The 23777-nt window shown below is 44.4% G+C and overlaps 1 protein-coding gene across 1 annotated transcript in view; it reads left to right on the plus strand.

Moving 5' to 3' along the window:
• Positions 1–290: 290 nt before the first annotated feature.
• LOC115601761 (chromodomain-helicase-DNA-binding protein 1-like) overlaps positions 291–23777 on the plus strand; it is a 95487-nt gene continuing 72000 nt past the window's right edge. Inside the window, exons 1-2 of the mRNA XM_030472143.1 lie at positions 291–458; positions 1984–2184. Coding sequence (XP_030328003.1) covers positions 2132–2184 — 53 coding nt within the window. The 5' untranslated portion in view covers positions 291–458; positions 1984–2131. The remainder of the gene's footprint in view (positions 459–1983; positions 2185–23777) is intronic.

Genomic DNA, 23777 nt, shown 5'->3' on the forward strand with positions numbered 1-23777 from the left:
GGAAGTCGCTTTGGCTCCGCCACCCCCACTAAGCGGCCCTTCCTGCCGCCAAGGCCTGGCGGCGCTGTCCTTCTCCCGGCTGTTGCTCCTCCTCCTCATCCCCTCACTGTCCCAGGGCGCAGGACTGACATCACGCCCAGGGTTTCCATCCGACTAAGGTAGGAGGAGGAAGAGGTTGAGCGGAGTGGCAGCGTGATGGCGGTGGTCGGTAGGACTTAAGAAACGGCGGCGGAGGAGGAATCCAGTACCTACTCCCCAGACTTCTCCCTGTCCGGTTTTGGGGCCCTATTATTCAAGCTGGTGGGTGCTGCAGGCGAGCTCGCCGCGTGGGGCCTTAAGGAGCCGGCGGCCCAGGCCCTGTAGTAGCCGCAGGAGCAGCCTCCGACCTTAGGTTGCAGCACAGACCTCTTCGTGGGGTGTAGCGCCCTAGGGAGACTGGGCCGGGCGCACACACGCAGGTAGGCAGAGGCCCGCCATGACTCCTTTCCTTGGTCCGGAGTTGTGTGGTGGCTGTCGCTTTCAAAGATGGATGGGGAGGCGAACTGGTGTTGAGAAGGGGTTGGATGCCCAGCGTGGGGCTGGGCTCCTGGGCCCGCTCGCTATTTTCCAGGGAGGGAGGGAGGGAGCTGTGAGAGCTGGAGGCGGGCTCTTTCGCTGGCTTCTGCGGGGGGAGCTTGTGACGAGCCGGCTGGGAGGCAGGAGTGCGGCCTTCGCTCTTCTCTGGCCATGTGGGGGCGCTGAGAGAAGCGAGCACGGTGGACAGCGGCCGCCTTGGCAATATTGCTAGAGAGCCTTGGCCAGGAGCGGCGCCTGTGCGGATCGCGCTACCATCAGAGGGCCGTCTCTGGGGGCGGGAGGTGAACCCGCGGGAGGTAGGGAGTCAGCGTAGCCTGGGGTCTCTCCGGGAGCGCATTGGGAACGATTGGTCGCGGGAGACCGCGAGAGCGTGGTGCAGGTGGTCGGGGAGGATCGTCGCGGAGCAGGGAGCGGGCGACAAGGAGGGAGTTTCGTGGCCGCTAAAGATGATTATTGGGGCCCAGGGAGTGCCGGTTCCGGAGGCGGCAGGGTGTTCGCACCCTGGACGCGGGAGGTCAGGCAGCGCGGAGCTTGGCCTCGTTGGGCAGCAGCGGCTGATCCGCGAGGAACCACCAAGCTGCCCGGCTTGCCGCCGTGGGGGCCTCAGCCTCGCTTCGCGGCCTCTGGGGTTATAGGGCTCTTTCCGATCACATTTCTATCGTCATCGCCTTTGTTTGCTGGCTGGAGTGGCCCTGGTGTCTGAGATAGTGCCTGAACGCAGGGTTTTTCCCATCCCGGAGAGAGGCAGCCCCCGCCTCCATCATGAGATGTAGATCGGGCTGTATTAGAGAGCACCTTGAGGCAGGCAACCTGCAGGCGAGCCCCTAATCGCTTTCACACCACTAAATCCGTAAGAGGCGCTGCTCTTTAGCTGATTATCAGTGAGTTTATACTTGCACTCCATTTAAAGTAAGCCTAAACTTTTTCTAGGTGCATCTGACACGGTAGAGATCTGATTGAAGATGTTAATGTATATGAAACAACGATAACTCCATCTGTGGGATCTTGTCAGCTTGATGTAGTTGAGCCAGTTTTTAAAAATGGGACAGTCTTTTATTTTCCTGCCTCTACCCCCAACTGGATGCGAACATTATGTCTGTGTTTGGAAATGCATCTGATATGTTTGTTTTGTGCATTAAACAGTTTTGCTAATCAGATCTCAGGGCATTAATATCCACAATTTATATTTATGTGTTTGGGGAGGCTGTTTTCCTTTAAAAGTTAGGTCTGGTTGTTAAGACAGTACTATGGCATACCAAAAGTGATTTTTCAGTGAAAAAGAAGATGTCAAATATGATAGATACTCCCTTTCAGTGTTGTTGTGACAGGACAGGTTATTTTCAGTATCTCTCAGTTGCAACCAGCAAATATTTCAAATTACGTTAACATTTTCCTTTACTATTTTAGGTAATTTGGGAAAAATCCTCAATACCTGCAGAGACCAGTTGAGTAAACAAGTCACCTGGAAAACAGAGTACCAAGAAGTAGATTCTTGACATCTGCCTTCTAACCTGAGTGGACTTCTATTTATCTTTTAAACTTCTTAATATTTACAATGAATGGGCACAGTGATGAAGACATTGTAAGAAACAGTAGTGGAGAGTCAAGGTAAGCACTTTCAGTCCTTGGCTATGCATTCTGTATTTTGTTTATCAGAACTGGTTTACGTTTTAACTTTATGTCAAAGCTTCCCTGGTAAGCAAGTAGACCATTATTTAGGAGGACTGGCCATGTGTTTTTACAGATGCTTAATCTGCTTGTTAGAATTTGTTAGCTTCATTTAATAACTTTAACAATCGTGTATATACTTTACATAATACAGTTTTAATACTATTTAAGCTCTGTAAGCATCTATTACTCTTTTTCCTCAAAATTTGTCTGAAATGTCAAAAGGTGAAACAGATTAGATATTGAAATATTAAACTCATGTCTATGAAGTGCAGGGCATGCATGCATAATATATACTGTATAAACCCTGAACTAGGCTATCTCTAAAGTTGGAACAGTGGACTGTTAATCCTAATGAGGCTTCCTTTTTATGTTTAGTTGTCAAAGCAGTATAATGGAAAGTGTTGACTTCATGTTTGTTTTTTTCCAAAGTCAAAGTACAGTTTTCCCAGCTATTTTCTTAATTAAAAATAAAAATCCTCCCCTCTAATGTTGATTGCTGGTGTTCTGGGATGTATAGAGGGTTCACTTGGTTGGAAAAGCCTGGTTAGAACTTCCCTGCTACAAGATGAGGAAAACAGTGAACTTGTAGGGGTGAAATTAAATTCTTATTCTAGAACACTGCTAAGTTCAACAAATATGTACTGCACTAGGAAGTTAATATTTCTAAAACTGGGAATATGATGAATGCTACAGATTTAAGAAGGCAAGGCAAACTTACAAATAGAAGTGGTTGTGATCATGCTGTCAGTCTACCCGTCTGTCTCCTTGTCTTTCTGATCACGGCCTGTTGAACCTGTTAGTTGATTCCATCAGTCAGAGGTCATAAAGAAAACTGAGTTCTGGGGGCTTTATGAAAACAGCCAGTTGGATAGAGGGGATAGCTCTAAATTATTGCCCCAACTGAGGAAATCCAAGAATAATGTAATGGCCAGACAATCATTCAGCATGTGCTGGCCATTAAGCTTGCATGTAGCATAGTGAGTAATGGGGTGGGAACAGGGGGGAAGAGAGAAGTGTTTAGGTGATATTAGGTGCAAATCTCTAGGAAACCTATGAGCAGTAAAACTAAAGAAACTTTAACAACTTCTGTGGTTTTTTTTTTTTTATGTCAAGCTTCCCTATTATATCTAGAAAATCAGTAAACTTTGAATCTCGTGAATAATTTGTAAGGGGTTTTTTGTTGTTGTTAGATTTCTGCTTCCAGTAAAGATGGTACTTGTCTAGTTAGCAAACAAATTTTGGGTTTCTTCTAGTAAGTGGTGAAATACTCCTGATTATTGATATTAAAAAAACCAAAACAAACCCAAAACTCAAAACCAAACAACAACAAAACCCAAAAACAACCAAATCCAAAGCAAGCCTTGTCAGTTGAGTAGAGGAACATGAACAAAATAAAAGTATGAACAAAGCTAGTCTTCTGAACTTTTAGAGAGTTATAAATAAGACCTCCAATAAACATTAATTTGTTGGGGACAACTCTGATGACTTTATATTTAGGAAGTTTTTTTACTACTAGAAATGAGCCACCTAGCTAAAGATAATGTAGGAATAATACTGCATATCAAACTATGCAAAAAAAACATTCAGACAACTTTATTATAACTAAATATCAGGAAGATGCAAATTACTTAAAATGTTATAGTTGCCTTTGAAGCAAGTTTGGTTTTTTTTGTGGTTTTTTTTTTTTTTTTTTAATCTTAAATGTGCTGCTGAGCACATTTTAAAGCTTTAATAAAGTTTTAAAATGATAAATTTTTTCCCCTAGGCTTGTGTCGGTCATTAACCCAGTAGCCTAATCACAGACAGGTCTCAGAAAACCTATTTGTATGCTTGTCACTTGCTATCAGGAAACTCTGTTTTTGTAAATGAAGGATGAAGGTTTCCAATATTAAAGAATTGAGCCCTTTTTCTATCCAGTCTATTTTCATTATTAAAATAATTTTTGTGAAAGGTGTTTGATGCTTATGGGGTACCTTATTATGACTTGCCCCTGTTGTTGTTGTGGTTTGGTTTTGTTTGTTGGTGTTGTGTTCTCCACACACCCACACCCCCTTCTTCAAGTTTTCCAGAACTCTAAATGATTTTCACTAGGAGGAAAATTCCTTAAGCTAGCTGTGACTGCAGACAGATCTCTAAAACTGTAACCAGGGAAAATCAGTAACAAAATAGCTAGTATTGATGGGAAATTATCATTACTAAGCTTTTAGTGAACCTATTCCATTCAGGAAGAGAAACAAAACAAGTTAAGAAAGTAATTGAGAATTGCTGCTGGGAAGAAACTGCAGAGGAAGTCAGACTTTCGAAAGTAGGTAGAAAAGGAGTGATGAAGGCAGATACAGTGACAAATCTAGGCAGCAGCATTGGTGATACAGTAGGTAACAGTGAATCTCTGAAAAGTATGTCATTTAAAAAATATGACACTTTACAAATCTAGCAAGGCCATTTTTCCCTCTTTGATGTCTGTGTAAGCTTCCATAGTTGTTGCTCTGGGGTGACAGTCCTGATCACAATTAAATATAGCCAGATCTATGGTAGCCACCATCACTACTTTGAAAAGTAAAGAGAAGCAGTGGATCAGGGCTGGCTTTACAGAAATACACAGCCTCATGGATACTGCTTTATATTGTTTTAAAGGAACTCTTACCATGAATTGCAAAAGTTGTGGAAAACCTATAGTATTCTCAGCAATAGGAGGGCTAGAGAAGGGGCTAACTGGAAACCTTAGATTGTATATGCTGACTAGCACTGTGGTAAGGAATTGTAGCTGTCTTCTGTTCCCTGTGACTAGCTGTGAAGAAGTATTTCTGAAGCATGTGGGAAAGAAATGGCCAATTTGCCATGCTCCTGTGTTCCTTTCCACTGTTGAGTCTCTTCATCTGGCTGGTAGATGTCCAGAAGTCTTTCCATTGCTGCAGGTGCTGAGCCTGAAGTTCTGTTTGGCCACAAGTAGAAGTGACTCTCTTGTATTTTCACGGTTTAATAACTTCTTATTGCACTGTTTGGACTTTCCTTGGCTATGTTAGCAACCTCTGAAGCTATAAATCTGTGCTATTGGCAAGCATGGTGAAAGTTGTAGACTGACATAAACACTATAATCTATCTTGCTGCTTGATGTTAGAATTTCTGTGTAATAATTACAGTGGAGTCTACTCTCCAGTTTTTTATTTACTTGAAATCACTGTTCTGGAATGCTTCCAGTAGTTCTAGGTGAAATATCACAGATAAACATTATTTGAATAGCAAGTAAATATAAGCACAAAAACTATAGCCGTGCTCTGAGAAATTGACTTAAGAAAAGCATTTTTGTGTAGTGTTCTTGAAAGCATTCTGTTGCAAACTTCAATAGGAGTAAGTACATAGTTGTTAGCTAGCATTAAGAAAGCTTAATAAGCAAGGAAGGGCAGTTATAGCTGAACTGCAACACAAGCTCCAGGTAGAACAGGGAATGCAGAAGTGAAACATTGGTGCCAGTTGAATAGCAATCTGGTTTATCATCTCTTTGCTCTTCCTATGTTTCCTGTAGAGAAAGACATGGAGCACTTGAGCAGGCTTTACTTACCTGTTGGTAAAAAAGGGTGCGCTCAGTAAAGCTTATCTGGAAAGTGGCTGGAGTGCCTTGTACTTCCTTTTTCCAGTAAGCAGAAAGTGTCTTCTTGCACCAAGGTCCCTCTCCATTGATTATGTTCTTGAAAGCTGATGTTGATACAAGACTGTAATTTCTGTGGATTTAATTTGCTTGATTTAATAGTCTGTGGACCACAAAAGATAGGTAAGTAAAGCCAGCTCTTTGTCATCAGGCTTGAATTTGCTGTATAAACTCATACCTTCCATGGAAGATGAAAAAGATAAATTGAAAGCCACTATTCTAAGTTCCTGCTTTCAAGAAATCTAAGTGTGAGTTAAAACAAAGTTTCCCCAAGCATAATTACAGAAGTATTCCCATCTATGTATGAAGAGAGTTGTATTGGGTTTATGTGGCAAGGTTTTGGTAATGAGGAGACTGCAGGGGTGGCCTCTATCAGAAGAAACCATGGGCTGCCCCTGTGCTGGACAAAGCCAGTTCCAGCTGGCTCCAAAATGGACCTGCTGCTGGCCAAACATGAATCAATCAGTGAAGCTGGTGACACCTCTGTGATAACATTTAAGAAAGGGTAAAATGGCTCTGCAGACACCAAGGTCAGTGAAGAAGGAAGGGGAGGAGGTGTTCCAGGTGCCAGAACAGAGAATCCCCTACAGCCTGTGGAGAAGACCACTCCAGAGCAGATATCCATCCTCCAGCCCATGGAGAGCCCCATGCCAGATGTCGTAGTTTAAGCCCAGCCGGTAACTCAGTAGCACCAGCTACTAGGAAGGAGAAAAATAACTGTTACAGCTGAACCCAGGACACCAGAGCAGGTGGATTTGTCCTGAAGGAAGCTGCAGCCTGTAGAGAGCGCACACTGGAGCAGGCTTCTGGCAGGAACTGTGGCCTTTGGAGAGGAGCCCACGTAGGACTAGGTTTTCTGTCGGGAACTGCAGCCCCTGGGGGAGTTTAATACTCTTTGTTCCCTTTGCTTTATATTAGTGGTGATAAATGAGATGAATGTTTTTTACACATCTAAATCACATTGAGTAGTTCAGTTTTCATTAATAAAAAAAGAAAAACGCCTACTTGCATTGTATTTGCTTAAATAAATTTACCTATGAACTTTCAGTTTTAAGATGCTCCTATAACTATTTTGCGCAGTCTCATGCGTTCCTGTCTTTGTTTAGTGTTGTTGGTTTTGGTGGTTGTTTTGTTTGGTTGGGGTGTGATTCGTAGAACTCGTTAAAAACTCACCAACAAAGTTTTAAGTTGACAAGCAGGTATTCTTTATTGTGACGCCGGAGAACACGGGGGATAGCTCCTCCTAGCATGTTCTGTCCGAGCATCAATCAAACCATGATTATATTGTCGTTAGTCATACATATTCATTATATTGTATACATATTCATGAAGTTGTTTATACATGACATCACATTCCTAGAACATTCTTCCCACACACGCACTTTATTATGGTAGTGGTCTTTGGGACCTTTGGTGGTCGTTTCTTCATCATCTTCCTCTTCATGACCTTATCTTTTCCTTGAATTCTTGTTCTGGTAGTCTTTGGGGTCTGCCAGTAGATGATAAGTGCTTGCACCAGTTTGTTTGGTAACACTGCTGACATAAGTGAGTGATTTCTTCTCGTCCTTCTACTTATCAGTTAACTTAGCTACAGCACGTCCTGAACATCTGCTAGTTTCAGACACTCTTTATCTACAGTCCTGTTTTGCTTACAATAAATTTTATATGAAGGTCATAAGGTTCTAAAACTATGTCAGCTACAATGATTTATCTTATACAATGATCCTTATTATGTTCTTTTGGTTGGGCTTTTTAGGTTTGGAAAGTTTTGTTGTTATGTACAAAGCCACCAAGCTTAACGTTAATGTTACTTAGAACTGAATTTTCTTGTTTGCAAAGGATTATATTTCATTTTGTACTTCCTTGTCTCAAATCCCCCCTTTTTCTGTCCTTTGCAAATTCTTTTGCAATCTTTTAAATTATCCCATTACCATTTAATGTTTTTCTAAAATATTTCCCTGTTTCTACCTGGTGCTTAACTTCATTCCTTTTCCATTCTTCATAATTTATCATTGATTGTTTACAACACCAAAAGAAACATCGAATTGAAACACATGTGATTAGGATTACAATTATTATCATCATTATACTTGCAAACAATTTTTCACTAAAATGCGTGCCTCGGTCAGAAGAGATAGCCTCTGGTACCCCAAAGCGAGGTATTATTTCATTTAAAATTTTAATTACTTGTTTTGCATTATTTACCCTACAAGGGAAAGCTTCTGGCCAACCTGAAAAAGTGTCCATTAATACCAGCAAATATCGATAACCTCCTTTTCTTGGTAATTCAGAAAAATCTATCAGCCACTGTTGTCCAGGATAATTTCCCTTTTAATTGTCCCAATTTGATTCCTATTTTCAGGTTTAGGATTGTTTTTCAAACATAATTGACGTTACTTATTTACCAATTGAACTGTTGTATATAAATTCCTACTCACAATTCTTCGATCTAAATATTTATGTAATGAATTTGCTCCCCAATGTGTCTTATTATGTTCTTCTTTTACTACTCTCCATAATTGGCTATATGGAATTACAATTCATCCATCTGGTATTTGGACCCAACCCGCTTTATTTTCCTTACCTTCCAAATCCTCCATTAATTTTCTGTCCTCTTTTGAATATTCAGGTTTTGTTTGTTCAATTATTAATTTGCCATCAGGAATTAAGGTCACAATTTCAGCCTGTTCTGCAGCACATTTAGCCTCATAATCGGCCAAATTATTTCCAATTTCTTGTTCAGTGTTACCTCTCTGGTGTCCTTTGCAATGCATGATTGCCACTTCTTTAGGTAATCACACGACTTCCAGTAATCGCAAGATTTCTGTTGCATGTTTAATTTGTTTTCCTTGTGTGTCCAAAAGTCCTCATTGTTTCCAAATAGCACCATGTGCATGAACTACACCAAAGGCATACTTAGAGTCAGTCCATGTATTTATTCGTCTGTCTTTTGCCACTTCCAATGCTCTGATCAGAGCTATTATTTCAGCCTTTTGTGCCAATGTATTACTAGGCAAAGGCTTTGCTTCAATCACTCGTGAAGTTGTGGTTACAGCATATCCTGCTTTTCGTTTACCATTTCTCATGAAGCTACTGCCGTCAGTAAACCAGGAATCTGCATTTTCCAAAGGTTTTTCTTTTAGATCTGGTGGACTGGAGTATACAGTTTCTATTGTGGCCAGACAGTCATGAGTTATTGGTTCAGTGGAAGTCTCCTGGAGGAAAGATGCTGGGTTCACAGCATTAGTTACCACAATTTCAATATCATCTTGTTCCACAAGAATGGCCTGATACTTTAGAAAAAGTGATGGGGACAACCAATGAGTCCCTTTTTGCTCTAAAACTGCTGATACAGTGTGCGATACCAACACAGTGATTTCCTGCTGGAGGGAAGGGATGCCATCCAGAGGGACCTTGACATGCTTGTGAGGTGGGCCAATGCCAACCTCATGAAGTTCAACCAAGCCAAGTGCAATGTCCTACACCTGGGTCAGGGCAACCCCAGGCACAGCTACAGGTTGGGCAGAGAAGAGATTCAGAGCAGCCCTGCAGAGAAGGACTTGGGGGTGTTGGTTGACAAGAAGCTTAACATGAGCCGGCAGTGTGCGCTTGCAGCTCAGAAAGCCAACCGTATCCTGGGCTGCATCAAAAGAAGCGTGACCAGCAGGTCAAAGGAGGTGATCCTGCCCCTCTGCTCTCGTGAGACCTCACTTGGAGTACTGTGTACAGTTCTGGTGTCCTCAACATAAGAAGGACATGGAGCTGTTGGAGCGAGTCCAGAGGAGGGCCACGAGGATGAAAGAGGGCTGGAGCACCTCCCGTATGAAGACAGGCTGAGAGAGTTGGGGCTGTTCAGCCTGGAGAAGAGAAGGCTGCGTGGAGACCTCATAGCAGCCTTCCAGTATCTGCAGGGGGTCTGTAAGGATGCTGGGGAGGGACTCTTCCTTAGGGACTGTAGTGGTAGGACAAGGGGTAATGGCTTCAAACTTAAACAGGGGAAGTTTAGATTAGATATAAGGAAGAAGTTCTTTACAGTGAGGGTGGTGAGGCACTGGAATGGGCTGCCCAGGGAGGTTGTGGATGCTCCATCCCTGGCGGTGTTCAGGGCCAGGTTGGACAGAGCCTTGGGCGACATGGTTTAGTGCGAGGTGTCCCTGCCCATGGCAGGGGGGTTGGAACTAGATGATCTTAAGGTCCTTTCCAACCCTTACTATTCTATGATTCTACTATTCTGCTATTGTATCTCTAGTGTAACTCAGAACTACGCAGCCACTTGCTTACTCCCCCCTTCTTCCGCCCCGCTCCCGGAGGGGATGGGGTGGAGAATTGAAAGAATGGAAATCCCATGGGTTGAGATAAGAACAGTCCAGTAACTAAATATAATACAAAACTATTACTGCTACCACCAATAATAATAATAATTATAAGGGAAATAAGGGGAGAGAATATGAAACTAAAAGGGGAAAAGGAAAAGAAAACAAACACAAGTGATGCACAATACAACTGATCACCACCCGCTGACTGATACCCAGCCCGACCCAAGCAGCGATCTGGGCCTTCTGGGTAACTCCCCCCAGTTTATATACTGGGCATGACGTGCTGTGGTATGGAATACCCCTTTGGCTAGTTTGGGTCAGGTGTCCTGTCTCTGCTTCCTCCTGGCTTCCTGTGCCCCTCCTCACTGGCAGAGCATGAGAGACTGAAAAGTCCTTGATTGGGGTAAGCATTACTTAGCAAGAACTAAAACATTGATGTGCTATCAGCATTGTTCTCAGACTAAAGTCAAAAACACAGCACTGCACTAGCTATGAAGAAGGAGAAAAATAACTGTTACAGCTGAACCCAGGACACATAATTTTCAAAATACTTAATTTTCAATACCCTAATTTTTTTTGTGGGCACTGCTTAAGAGATGTGGCTAGAATGCTGCAGACAGTTTGGCGTGAGGAAAAAAGTAGGTTTTTAGTTTCCTCTTTAGATAACACTTCTTCCTTTTGGAGACTTCCTTGCAATGTTTTTTAGAAAGTTCAGTAGGTCTGTTGTCTTCATTGTTGCTGCTTTTTTACAAGTATTACTTCAAAAGCAAGTCAAGCATTGCTTTATCTCAGAAATAGATCATGCAAGTTGTTAGGTTGGCTGATGCTGATCTGTTTCTTATTCTAGCTACATATTAGAATTTTAAACATAATTGAGAAATAAATCTTAGGCTGAAAGTTTCTATTCAACTTCATTTTGAATAGGTAGGTAGTCCTTTGTGGCAAGAGACTTTTTTTTTTTTTTGTGATATTGACACAAAGATGTTTCCTTTGAATGCTGCAATCTCCAAATAGCTTGTTTAGGGAATGAGTTCATAGAATACCAGGTTGGAAGGGACTTCAGGGATCATTTGGTCCAATCTTTCTTGCTAAAGCATGATCTAGACTAGATGTCCCAGCACCCTGTCCAGCCCAATCTTAAGTGTGTCCAATGTTGAGGAGTCTACCACATCCCTGGGGAGATTATTCCAATGGATGATTGTTCTCATTGTGAAAAATTTTCCACTCATGTCAAATTGGAATCTCCCTGGGAGTAACTTGCACCTGTTACGCCTCGTCCGTTCCATGTGACTCCTTGTAAAAAGGGAGTGTCTGTTTTCTTTGTAGCCACCCTTTAAATATTGGAACATGGCGATAAGGTCTCCCCTAAGCTTTCTTTTCTCTAGGTTGAACGAACCCAGATCTCTCAGCCTTTCCTCAAAAGGCAGGCTTCCCAGTCATTTGATAATCCTTGCGGTCCTTCTCTGGACCCTCTCCAGCCTGTCCACATCTTTTTTGTATAGTGGGGACCAAAACTGAACACGGTATTCCAGGTGTGGCCTGACAGGCACCGAGTAGAGTGGGATGATGCTATCTTTCTCTCTGCTGGTGATGCCCTTGTTGATGTAACACAGCATCCTGTTGGCTTTCTTTGCTGCAGCAGCACACTGTTCACTCATATTGAGCTGCTTGTCCACCAGGACCCCCAGTTCCTTTTTCCACAGAGCTGCTCCCCAGCCAAGTAGATCCCAGCCTTTGCTGCACTCTTGGATTGTGTTTACCAACAGTCTTGGATTGTGCAACCCCTATTTATGACAGGTTGCCAGTTTGAAAAGGAACTCTTCACCACCACTTGGCAAGACCATAACATGACAGTTTATCCAGGAAGAGGCTGTGAGAAAGCCTTGGAGAAATCCAGGTAGACAATTTGTACCACTCACCCCGCACCAACTGAGCAGGTTACTTTGTCTTAGAAGGCGATCAGGTTTGTCAAGCACAATTTGCCCTTGGTGAATCTGTGCTGGCTTTTCCCAATCATGTGCTTCATTTGACTTGTGATAGCCCCCAGGAGGGTTTGCTCCTTAAGTTTCCTGGTGACTGAAGTAAGACTGATGGGCCTATAATTTCCCGGATCCTCCTTTAAGCCCTTCTTGTAGATAGGGGTGATGTTTGCCTTTTTCCAGTCTTCTGGGATGTCCCCATATCTTCGCAGCTTCTCAAAGATTGTGGAGAGCGGCTGTCAGGGTCCAACTGGAGAAAAACCCAGTGTTGGAAATATTTCGTTTGTGATCCCCAGAGTGAAATTAAGATGCAAGCGAGGTCAAGTACTGCAATTGGTCAGTTTGTTTATTATAAAAAGCTGATTATTATAGAAAAGATAGCGATAGGACAGGTCAGAAAAAAAGATAGAAATTAAGCAAGAGTTCGGAGTGCAGAGAGAGATAGTCACCACCATGGATCCAGCGGCCTCCTGAGGGTTTGTAGTCATCATCTTCGGTGGTGGGAGTCCTCCAGGGTCTGTAGTTGTCATTAGAGGTGGGTGGCCACCGCAGCAATTACCTTTTTTCCCTTTTATTATGTGTTGGGGGGAGCACCTCTGTTCTTAATGTCACATACTGCACATTCCTGGTGGATCACGTGCATCCAGTTTCGCTGGTCTTGCAGCCAGCTCTTCAACTGCAGGTCTGCCAGCAATCCTTGAGATAATGGACTGTGGAGTCTTATATCAGTTCCTCCCACCCATCTCTCAGACAATGGAAGGTGGGGTCTTATGTCTATTCCTCCCACCCATCTCTCAGACAGTGGGCAGTGGAGTCCCTTCTCAGCTCCTCACACCTATCTTCGAGATAGTGGACCTCAGCTTCTCATACCAGTCTTTGAGACAATGGATGGTGGAGTCTGATTTCAGTTCAGTCTCTCACAGCAGCCTTGCAAGGATGTCAGCCAGCTCTCTTAACACCCTCGGGTGGATATTGTCAGGGCCCATCGATTTATAGAGGTCAAGCTCCTGTAGTAGTTCACACAACAACTTTTCCTTCACTGACGGTGGATCTGTGTCTGTGTCAACCTGCATTTTGGATCCCAAGACCTTGGGGCCCAACAGTGCTGGTAAAGACAGAGGTGAAGAGAACCTCTGCCTTTTCAGTGTTGTTGGTGACTAATTACCACCTCCTGTTTAACAGCAGGTCGATAATTTCCTTTTGTTTCTGCTTGTTGTTTACACACCCGAAGAACCCTTTCTTGCAGGTTTTGACATCTCCGGCGAGTTTCAATTGGAGCTGAGCTTTTGCTTTTCTAACTGCATCTCTGCACACCCTGGCAATTCCCTTGTAGTTCTCAATAGGAATTCATCCACTTTTCCATTTCTGATATGCTTCTCTTTTGGTTTTGAGCAGACTGAAAAGCTTGCAGTTAAGCCAAGGGGGTTGATAGGGCTTCCAGAATCGCAGGAGTTGACTTCTATACATTCAAGCTTCTCCTTAACATAGACTGTGACTCCTCCTCCTCTTCTTCCCTGCCTGTCTTTAGGAAAAAGCCTATGGCCATCCATCACGATCCTCCAGTCATGTGAGTTGTCCCACCATGTTTCAGTTATTCCTATGATACCATAGCTTTCTGACTGGGCATGGAGCTCCAGTTCCTCCTGTTTGTTTCCTAGGCCTTGTGCATTGGTATACATACACTTGAGTTGGTTGGTCTTGTGGCTTTCATCTTGGGAGGCAGTTAAGGAGCATTTGTCGCTGCTCTGGTTGGCCTGGCTTAATCCCCAGTTGGTTGCAATGGTGTGAGTGTTCCCACTTTGGAACCCACCCCCTGAGTCATAGAATCATAGATTCATCAATGTTGGAAAAGACCTTTAAGATCATCAAGTCGAACCATTACCCCAGGACTGCCAAGTCCACCAATAAACCATGTCACTACAAACCTTGTCTACATGGTTTTTTGAACACTTCGAAGGATGGTGATTCCACCACTTCCCTGGGAAGCCTGTTCCAATACTTGACCATCCTTTTGATGAAGAAATTTTTCCTAATACCCAGTCTAAACCTCCCCTGGCACAGCTTGAGGCCGTTACCTCCTGTCCTATCACTTGTTACTTGGGAGAAGAGGCCAGCCACCTCCTCCGACCTCCTTTCAGGTAGTTGTCGAGAGCAATAAGGTCCTCCCTGAGCCTTCTCTTTTCCAAACTAAACAACCCCAGTTCCCTCAGCTATTCCTCATAAGACATGTGCTCTAGGCCCTTCACGTGCTTTACTGCCCTTCTCTAGACCCGTTCCAGCAACTCAATATCTCTCTTGTGGTGAGGGGCCCAGAACTGAACACAGTATTCGAGGTGTGGCTTCACCAGGGCCGAGTACAGGGGAATGGTCACTTCTCTAGTCCTGCTGGCCACACTATTTCTGATACAGGCTAGGATGCTGTTGGCCACCTTGGCTGCCTGGGCACACTGCTGGCCCGTGTTCAGCTGGCCGTCAATCAGCACCCTCAGGTCCTTTTCCACTGGGCAGCTTTCCAGCCACTCTTTCCCAAGCTTGCATGGGGTTGTTATGGCCCAAGTGCAGGACCTTGCCTTGTTGTACCTCATACCATTGGCCACAGCCCCTCGATTCTGCTTGTCCAGATCCCTCTGCAGAGCTTTCCTACCCTCCAGAAGATCAACACTCCTTCCCAACTTGGTGTCATCTGCAAATTTACTCAGGGTGCACTCAATCCCCTCATCCAGATCATCAGTAAAGATATTAAACAACACTGGCTCCAGTACTGAGCCTTGAGGGGCACCACTAGTGACTGGTCGCCAACTAGATGTGACACCATTCACCACCACTCTTTGGGCTCTGCCATCCAGCCAGTTTTTTTACTCAGCGAAGAATACAGGCCTTGAGCAGTTTCTCCAGGAGAATGCTGTGGGAGACAGTGTCAAGTGCTTTACTGAAGTCCAAATAGGCAATGTCTAACCTCATCAAGCAGGTGGATCACCTTGTCATAGAAGATCAGGTTGGTCAAGCAGGACCTGCCATTCGTGAACCCGTGCTGCTTGGCCCGGTCCCCCGGTTTTCCCGCACGTGCTGTGAGATCACATTTGGGATTATCTGCTTCATGACCTTCCCTGGTACTGAGGTCAGGCTGACAGGCCTTTAGTTTCTGGAGTCCTCCTTTCATAGAATAGTTAGGGTTGGAAAGGGCCTTAAGATCATCTATTTCCAACCCCCCTGCCATGGGCAGGGATGCCTCACCCTAGACCATGTCACCCAAGACTCTGTCCAACCTGGCCTTGAACACTGGTTTAAGGGCAGATTTTCTGCCCTTTCTGTCGAGAGGCATCACATTGGCCAACCTCCAATCCTCTGGGACCTGCCTACTAGACCAGTACTGCTGATAAATGATGGAGAGTAGCATGGCGAGCTCTTCTGCCAGCTCCTTCAGCACTCTTGGGTGGAACCCATCTGGCCCCAGAGACTTGTGTATGTCTAAGTGGAGCAGGAGGTCACTAACCATTTCTTCAGTCAGCTCCCCATCTGTTTCATTCAGCTCAGGGGACTGAGTACCCCGAGGATAGCTGGTTTGACTACTGAAGACTGAGGCAAAGGCAGCATTGAGTACCTCAGCCTTTCACTCATCCTCAGTCACTAGGTTTCTTCCAATATCCTGTAAAGGATGGAGGTTCTCCTTGGCCTTCCTTTTATTCCTAATATAATTGTAAAAAGATTTTTTATGGAAGTGGTCAGATTAAGTTCCAGCTGTGCCTTTGCCTTTCTAATTATCTCCCTGCATAACCTAACAACATCCATATACTCCTCGTGACTTGGCAGTCCTTTCTTCCACAGGTGATAGATTCTCTTTTTTTTTCCTGAGTTCCAGCAATATCTCCCTGTTCAGCCAGGCTGGTCTTCTTCCCCATCAGTTTGACTTTCAGCACATGGGGCCTTCTCCTGCGCCTTCATTCTTGAAGAGTGTCCAGCCTTCCTGGACCCCTTTGTCCTTCAGTAATGTATCCCAAGGGATTCTCCCAACCAGTGTCCTAAAGAGGCCAAAGTTAGCCCTCTAGAAGTCTAAGGTGGAGGTTTTGCTGACCTTCTTCCTGACTTCTCCAAGGATCGAAAATTCAGTCATTTCACGATCGCTTTGCCCAAGATGGCCTCCAACCATCACATCACCCAGCAGTCCTTCTCTGTCTGTGAACAGCAAATCTATCCAGGCATCTCTCCTAGTTGGCTCACTCACCAGCTGGGTCAGGAAGTTATCTTTCACGCCCCCCAAGAATCACCTGTACTGTTTCCTCTCTACTGAATTGTACCTCCAGCAGACATCTGGTAGATTGAAGTCTCTGTCATGGTTTAAGCCCAGCCAGTAACTCAGAACCATGCAGCAGCTTGTTCACTCACGCCCCTTCTTCCTCTCCCTGCTCCCAGAGGGATGGGGAGGAGAATCGAAAGAATGTAACTCCCACGGGTTGAGATAAGAACAGTCCAGTAACTAAGGTATAACACAAAACTACTACCACCAATAATAATAATGATAAGGGAAATAACAAGGGGAGAGGATACAATTGCTCACCATCCACTGACCGATACCCAGCCCAACCCGAGCAGCGATCTGGGCTTTCCGGGTAACTCCCCCCGGTTTATATACTGGGCATGATGTGCTGTGGTATGGAATACCCCTTTGGCTAGTTTGGGTCAGGTGTCCTGTCTCTGCTTCCTCCCAGCTTCCCCTCCTCCCTGGCAGAGCATGAGACTGAGAAAGTCCTTGATCGGAGTAAACATTACTTAGCAAGAACTAAAAACATCGGTGTGTTATTAGCACTGTTCCCAGACTAAAGTTGAAAACACAGCACTGCACCAGCTACTAAGAAGGAGAAAAATGACTGCTACTGCTGAACCCAGGACAGTCTCCCATGAGAAAAAGGGCTAGAGGTCGTGAAACTTCTCCCAGTTGTTTGAAGAATTCTTCAGCCGTAGCTTCATCCTGGTTAGGTGGTCTATAACAGACTCCTACCAGGATATCTGCTTGGTTGGCCTTCCCCCTGATCTTCACCCACAAACATTCAACCTTCTCACTCACATCATCAAGTTCAAGGCAGTCCATGACATACAATGCAACCCCACCGCCTATCTTTCCTCACCTGTCCCTTCTGAAGAGCCTGTAGCCATCCATTGCAGCACTCCAGTTGTTTATGTGATGGCAACTTATGTCATGATTTTCCTGCTCCACAGTGTTTTCCAGCTCCTCCTGTTTGTTGCCTATGCTGCGGGCATTGGCATAGATGCATTTAAGTTGCCCACCTTACCAAGTTGGCCAGCCTGCTCACAAAAATTCCATTGCCCCTTCTGTACTCTTGGATCCCATCCCTCCCTAATAGGCTATAGTCACTGAAGAATGTCCTGTTATCACAAAAGCCAAAACCCTCATGACAGCACCAGCCGCAGAGCCAGTAGTTGATTTGCAATATATGCCTATATCTGGCTGCACGCTTTCCTCTGACTGGTAAAATGGCAGAAAAGATAACTTGAGCACCAATATTTTTCACTTGCACTCCCAAGGCTTTTTAGTATTCCTTGTTTCTGCTCAGGTTATGGCTTGCGGTGTCATTCGTACCCACATGAAAGAGTAGCAATGGATTAGTAGTCTCCTCTTGACCAGTTGTGGCACCCTCTCAGCAATATCTTGGACCTTAGCTCCCGGGAGGCAGCATACCTCTCGTGAATACTGTTTTCCGTTCTGGGCCCCTCACTACAAGAGAGATATTGAGTTGCTGGAACGGGTCCAGAGAAGGTCAACGAAGTTGGTGAAGGGCCTAGAACACAAGTCTTATGAGGAATGGCTGAGGGAACTAGAGTTGTTCAGGCTGGAGAAGGCTCGGGAGGACCTTATAGCTCTCTACAACTACCTGAAAGGAGGATGGAGTGAGGAGGTGGCTGGTCTCTTCTCCCAAGTAACAAGTGATAGGACAAGAGGTAATGGCCTCAAGCTATGCCAGGGAAGGCTTAGACTGGAAATTAGGAAAAATTTCTTCACCAAAAGGATGGTCATTGGAACAGGCTTCCCAGGGAAGTGGTGGAATCACTATCCCTGGAAGTGTTCAAAGAAACATATAGATGAGGTTCTTAGTGACATGGTTCATTGGGGGACTTGGTAGTCCTGGGGTAATGGTTGGATTTGATGATCTTAAAGGTCTTTTCCAGTCTAGTTGATTCTATGAATGTATGACTCCCAGTCAGACTAGCTGATGGGCACCTCAGTGCCCCGTAACAGAGAGTCACCCACTGTTAAAGTTTCTCCACCCTAGGTATCCCATAAGAGTCTCAGGCTTTATGTCCATGTCCTGGGTTCAGCAGTAGCAGTCATTTTTCTACTTCTTAGTAGCTGGTGCAGTGCACTGTTTTCAACTTTAGTCTGGGAACAGTGCTGATAACACATTTTTTTTTGTTGTTTCTAAGTAATGTTTACTCCGATCAAGGACTTTCTCAGTCTCATGCTTTGCCAGGGAGGAGGGGAAGCCAGGAAGAAGCAGAGACAGGACACCTTACCCAAACTAGCCAAAGGGTATTCCATACCACAGCACATCATGCCCAGTATATAAACCAGGGGGAGTTACCCGGAAGGCCCAGATTGCTGCTCGAGTCGGGCTGGGTATCGGTCGGCGGGTGGTGAGCAATTGTATCCTCTCCCCTTGTTATTTCCCTTATCATTGGTGGTGGTAGTAGTGGTTTTGTATTATACCTTAGTTACAGGACTGTTCTCATCTCAACCCGTGGGAGTTACATTCTTTTGATTCTCCTCCCCATCCCTCCCGGAGCAGGGGGAGGAAGAAGGGGGGTGAGTGAGCGAGCGGCTGCGTGGTTCTGAGTTGCCAGCTGGGCTTAAACCACGATGGTCCAATAAGGTAGAAACAGCTTGAGCTGGGTACCTCTGCAGAGAGACCCTGAACAAAGAAATCCCTGGCAATTATACCTTTACAATATAAATTTCCCACCGCTCTCATGACAGTTCTGACCAACAGTAATAGTAGGGTCTGGGGTCTTTACGTTCCTCATTGGGTCCCTTCATTGTCTCTAGGTGGGTCTTTTTTTTTTTTTCTTATCTCTAAGGTTGCAGCTCCTGCTGATGAGTGTAGGCCTTGTGACTGGACATGGAAGCGTGACTATAGCTTCTACTCTTTCGCTTTCTTTTCTTTTTTCGCTGTCCTTCCCTTAAGATAAAACCTAAATACTTAATTTCTTTCTGACATAGCTGAAGTTTGGATGGAGATGCACAGTGACCTTTTTCTGCTAAGGCAGTACACAGATATACAGTGTCTAATATACAGACATTTTCATCTTTACTTGCTATTGTCACAGAATCAATAAATTGAGGGTAAATGAAAGTTATTGTTCAAACTCAATTAAAGCTCCACCAACATTAACTACAGATTTATGATGTCACATGGATTCATTACTAGCCAGCACATCGCTGCTGCTTAAATTTTATGGCCAATGATCCAAAATGTGCACTCACCTAAAAAGGGAGGGCTCTCAACCTCGAGGAGTTACCTTAGATTGTGTCCTGACCCAAGGGGAGAGTCCGCAACTGCAGGCCCACTGCTCTGAGAGGACCAACTCAAAATGGCTCCCCATTGGGGCTCCTTTTATACCCTAGTCGAATCTGACCTGTGGTCAAATATGGCCATGTAGCCCCCCATTAGCTCAGGATCCCAACTTCCTTGCCCCTGCACCTGCTAACCGCCACCATGTGGGTGGGATAAGAACTGTGCACCAGGAAGCTCTGTCGGGCTTTTGTCCGTGGCATGAAGTTTTTGCGGGCTTTTGTCAGGGCAGGTGTACCTGCCACAGCTATTAGCAAATCATCTACATATTTCACAAGAGCTGATCCACCCAATAATTCTATATCCCTTAAATCATTTCCCAGTATTCATGAAAAAATTGTGGGAGACCCTATGAATCCTTCTGGGAGACGTGTCCAAGTTAATTGTTGCCTTTTCCACATAAATGCAAACAGAAGTTGGCTGTCCTGGTCTGACGGCAGTTAGATAAATCACAGTAAAATATTTTGCCCAATGCGGTATTCATAAAAGTATGGTTGATGGATCAGGCACTACTGGATGAGGAGCCACTACATGCTAGTTAATTGTCTGCAAATCTTGTACAAACAATATTCTGGATCCCCATCTTCATTCAATCTATTATTTTTTACAGGAAGTATAGGAGTATTATATGGAGACATACTTTTAAAATTCCTTGTGCTAAATACTGGTCTATTTGCTTTTGGATGCTTTTTTCAGCTTCTTGGGGACTAGGATACTGGTTTACAGCTGGTGGAGTTCCTCCCTTTGTTTTTATGTTCACAGGTTGAGCCAGCACTAGCAATCCTACATCAGTGCTGGTTTTACTCTGTAGCTTTGTTGGTATAGATTCTAGTGCCCTCAATATTTTAGATTAATTCTTTGGACTTTCTGAGAATACAGTCATTCCCATAATTATTAGGTCTATTCCATCAAGTTACAAGCGTAAATCCACATCTAAGGCCTGCAAGAGATCTCTCCTTAGCAAGCATCCTGGAGAATCCTCTGCTAATAAAAACTCCCCCATATACTCTAGTTTCCTACTGTTACTAATAGGGGTTTACTCAAATTCCTTTCTCCTTGCCCTGTGACTTCATTTATTAAAATTCTATCTGTGGTTCTAGATCCTTTAGGAGTAAAATTCAAAAGGGATAATGTTGCTCCCATATCTACCAAAAATTCAACTTTGTAGCCATCCACTATGCCTACTATATGTCCTTTTTGATTGTCATGTTTTAAGCCCAGCTGGCAACTAAGTACCATGCAGCTGCTTGCTCACTCTCCCCCCAGGTGGGATGGGGAGGAGAATTGGAAGAAGGTAAAACCCTTGGGTTGAGATAAGAACAGTTTAATAATTGAAATTAAGTAAAATATAATAATGATAGATTAATAATAACAATAAAAATATTGATGATAATAATAATAGGGAACAGCAAAAAAAGGAGAAATGAAAACACGGGTGACACACAATACAATTGCTCACCACCTGCTGACCGATGCCCAGCCCATCCCCGAGCAGCAAACAGCCCATTCTGGCTAACTCCCCCCAGCTTATATACTGGGCATGACGTGCTGTGGTATGGAATACCCCTTTGGCTACTTTGGGTCAGGTGTCCTGTCTCTGCTTCCTTCCAGCTTCCTGTGCCCCTCCTCACTGGCAGAGCATGAGACTGAAAAGTCCTTGACTTAGGGTAGCAACAATTAAAACATTGGTGTGTTATCAATATTATTCTCAGACTAAAGCCGAAACACAGCACTGTACCAGCTACCAGGAAGAAAATTAACTATCCCAGCCAAAACCAAGACATTGATCTAATTTGGTTTCCCACATACTAAAGATTTCTAACCCTTCTAATCCCTTAAGATCTGCAGGGTTTCCTTCCTCCTGTCATTGCAAGTGGTTATTTTCACGGGGTAGTCCTTCACATTCATAGAATCATAGAATAGTTGGGGTTGGAAAGGACCTTAAGATCATCTAGTTCCTTCCCCCCCTGCCATGGGCAGGCACATGTCACCCTAGACCATGTCACCCAAGGCTCTATCCAACCTGGCCTTGAACACCGCCAGGGATGGAGCATTTACCACTTCTTTGGGCAACCCATTCCAGTGCCTTACCACCCTCAGAGTAAAGAACTTCTTCCTTATATCTAACCTGAACTTCCCCTGGTTTTGTTTGAACCCATTACCCCTTGTCCTATCACTACAGTCCTTGATGAAGAGTCCGTCTCTAGCATCCTTGTAGGCCCCCTAGGCCTTGTAGGCATTGATAGTTTTCTTCACTTGTCATCCCCTGTGGACATTCTCATTGCACATGTCCCAGATTCCCACAATAATACCATTCCCTTTCTTCATTTACTCTCATTCTCCTCTCCCTATTTCCTGGCCTTGGGCCAACCCCCATGCCTGTCCTTCCTCTTCCTCAACCCCTGTCTCTCATGGGCAAAATCCTTGTTAGGGCTGTGGCCAGTAAGTTGGCTGCTTGTTCTATTGCCTTCTTTCCCTCTATGACTTGGTCAGCCTTCTGGTTCTCCTCTCACCCATCATACATGAATACTGCCACACTTAAAATGTTTTGTAAAATTTCCCCTTGCCAACCCGGCATATGTTCTATAAAATATTTCTGTATTTCAGGGGCTGCATGATCCACAAAGACACTAATTGAGAGCACATTACTGAAGTTTTGTGGGGTCATTCCCCTGTATTTTAACAGGGTTTGTCAGAGCCATCCCCAGAAATCACTGGGGTGTTCATCTGTTCTCTGTCTACGCTCTTGCACTTTAATCCAATTTTCTCTTAGCTCACCACACACCATAATTGCCTCTATTAAGTTCCAGAGTCCCATTTGGCAAGTGGCTTTATCCCCTACATTATTATAGTCCCAGTTTGAGTCCCTTGAGCTGGTCAAGGGTTTTGATTTCCACAATCCTGTTGCGCTAACTCTGCATCTTTGTTAATTATTTTATCTTGCTCATCAGGCTGAATGAGCAAGAATTATTCCAGTTATAGAATCATAGAATGGTTTGGGTTGGAAGGGACCTTAAAGATTGTCTAGCTCCAAACCCCCTGCAGGGACACCTTCCACTAGACCAGGTTTCTCAGAGCTCCATCCAACCTGGCCTTGAACACTTACAGGCTGGGGCATCCACAACTTCTCTGGTAACCTCTTCCAGTGTTTCACCACCCTGGTTGTGAAGAATTTTTTCCTAATATCTAATCTAAATCCACCCTATTTCAGTTTCAGTTGGCTGTTACAAATCACCTCCTTATTGTCCATGTTCCTTAGCATAGTGTCCTGGGTTCAGCTGTAGCAGTCATTTTTCTCCTTCTTAGTAGCTAGTGCAGTGCTGTGTTTTTTAACTTTAGTCTGAGAACAGTGCTGATAACACACCGATGTTTTTAGTTGTTGCTAAGTAATGCTTACCCTGATCAAGGACTCTTTCGGTCTCTCATGGTCTGCCGGTGAGGAGGAGCACGGGAAGCCAGGAAGAAGCAGAGACAGGACACCTGACCCAAACTAGCCAAAGGTGTATTCCATACCACAGCACGTCATGCCCAGTATATAAACTGGGGGGAATTACCCAGAAGGCCCAGATCACTGCTCGGGTCAGGCTGGGTATCTGTCGGTGGGTGGTGATCAGTTGTATTATGCATCACTTGTGTTTATTATTTTCTTTTCCTTTTCCCCTTTTAGTTTCATATTCTCTCCCCTTGTTATTTCCCTTATCATTATTATTATCATTGCTGGTAGCAGTAGTAGTTTTGTATTATATCTTAGTTACTGGACTGTTCTTATCTCAACCTGTGGGAGTTACATTCTTTCGATTCTCCTCCCCATCCCCTCTGGGAGCGGGGGGGAAGAAGGCGGGGAGCGAGCGAGCAGCTGCATGGTTCTGAGTTACCTGCTGGGCTTAAACCACGACAGTACCTCAGGCTTCTCCATATCCCAGGTAACCAGATTTCCTGTTTCCTTCTGGAGAGGGCCCACATTTTCCCTAGTCTTCCTTTTATCACAGACATAGAAGCTTTTCTT

Source organism: Strigops habroptila, chromosome W (genome assembly GCF_004027225.2).
Source record: "Strigops habroptila isolate Jane chromosome W, bStrHab1.2.pri, whole genome shotgun sequence".
Lineage (NCBI taxonomy): Eukaryota > Metazoa > Chordata > Aves > Psittaciformes > Psittacidae > Strigops > Strigops habroptila.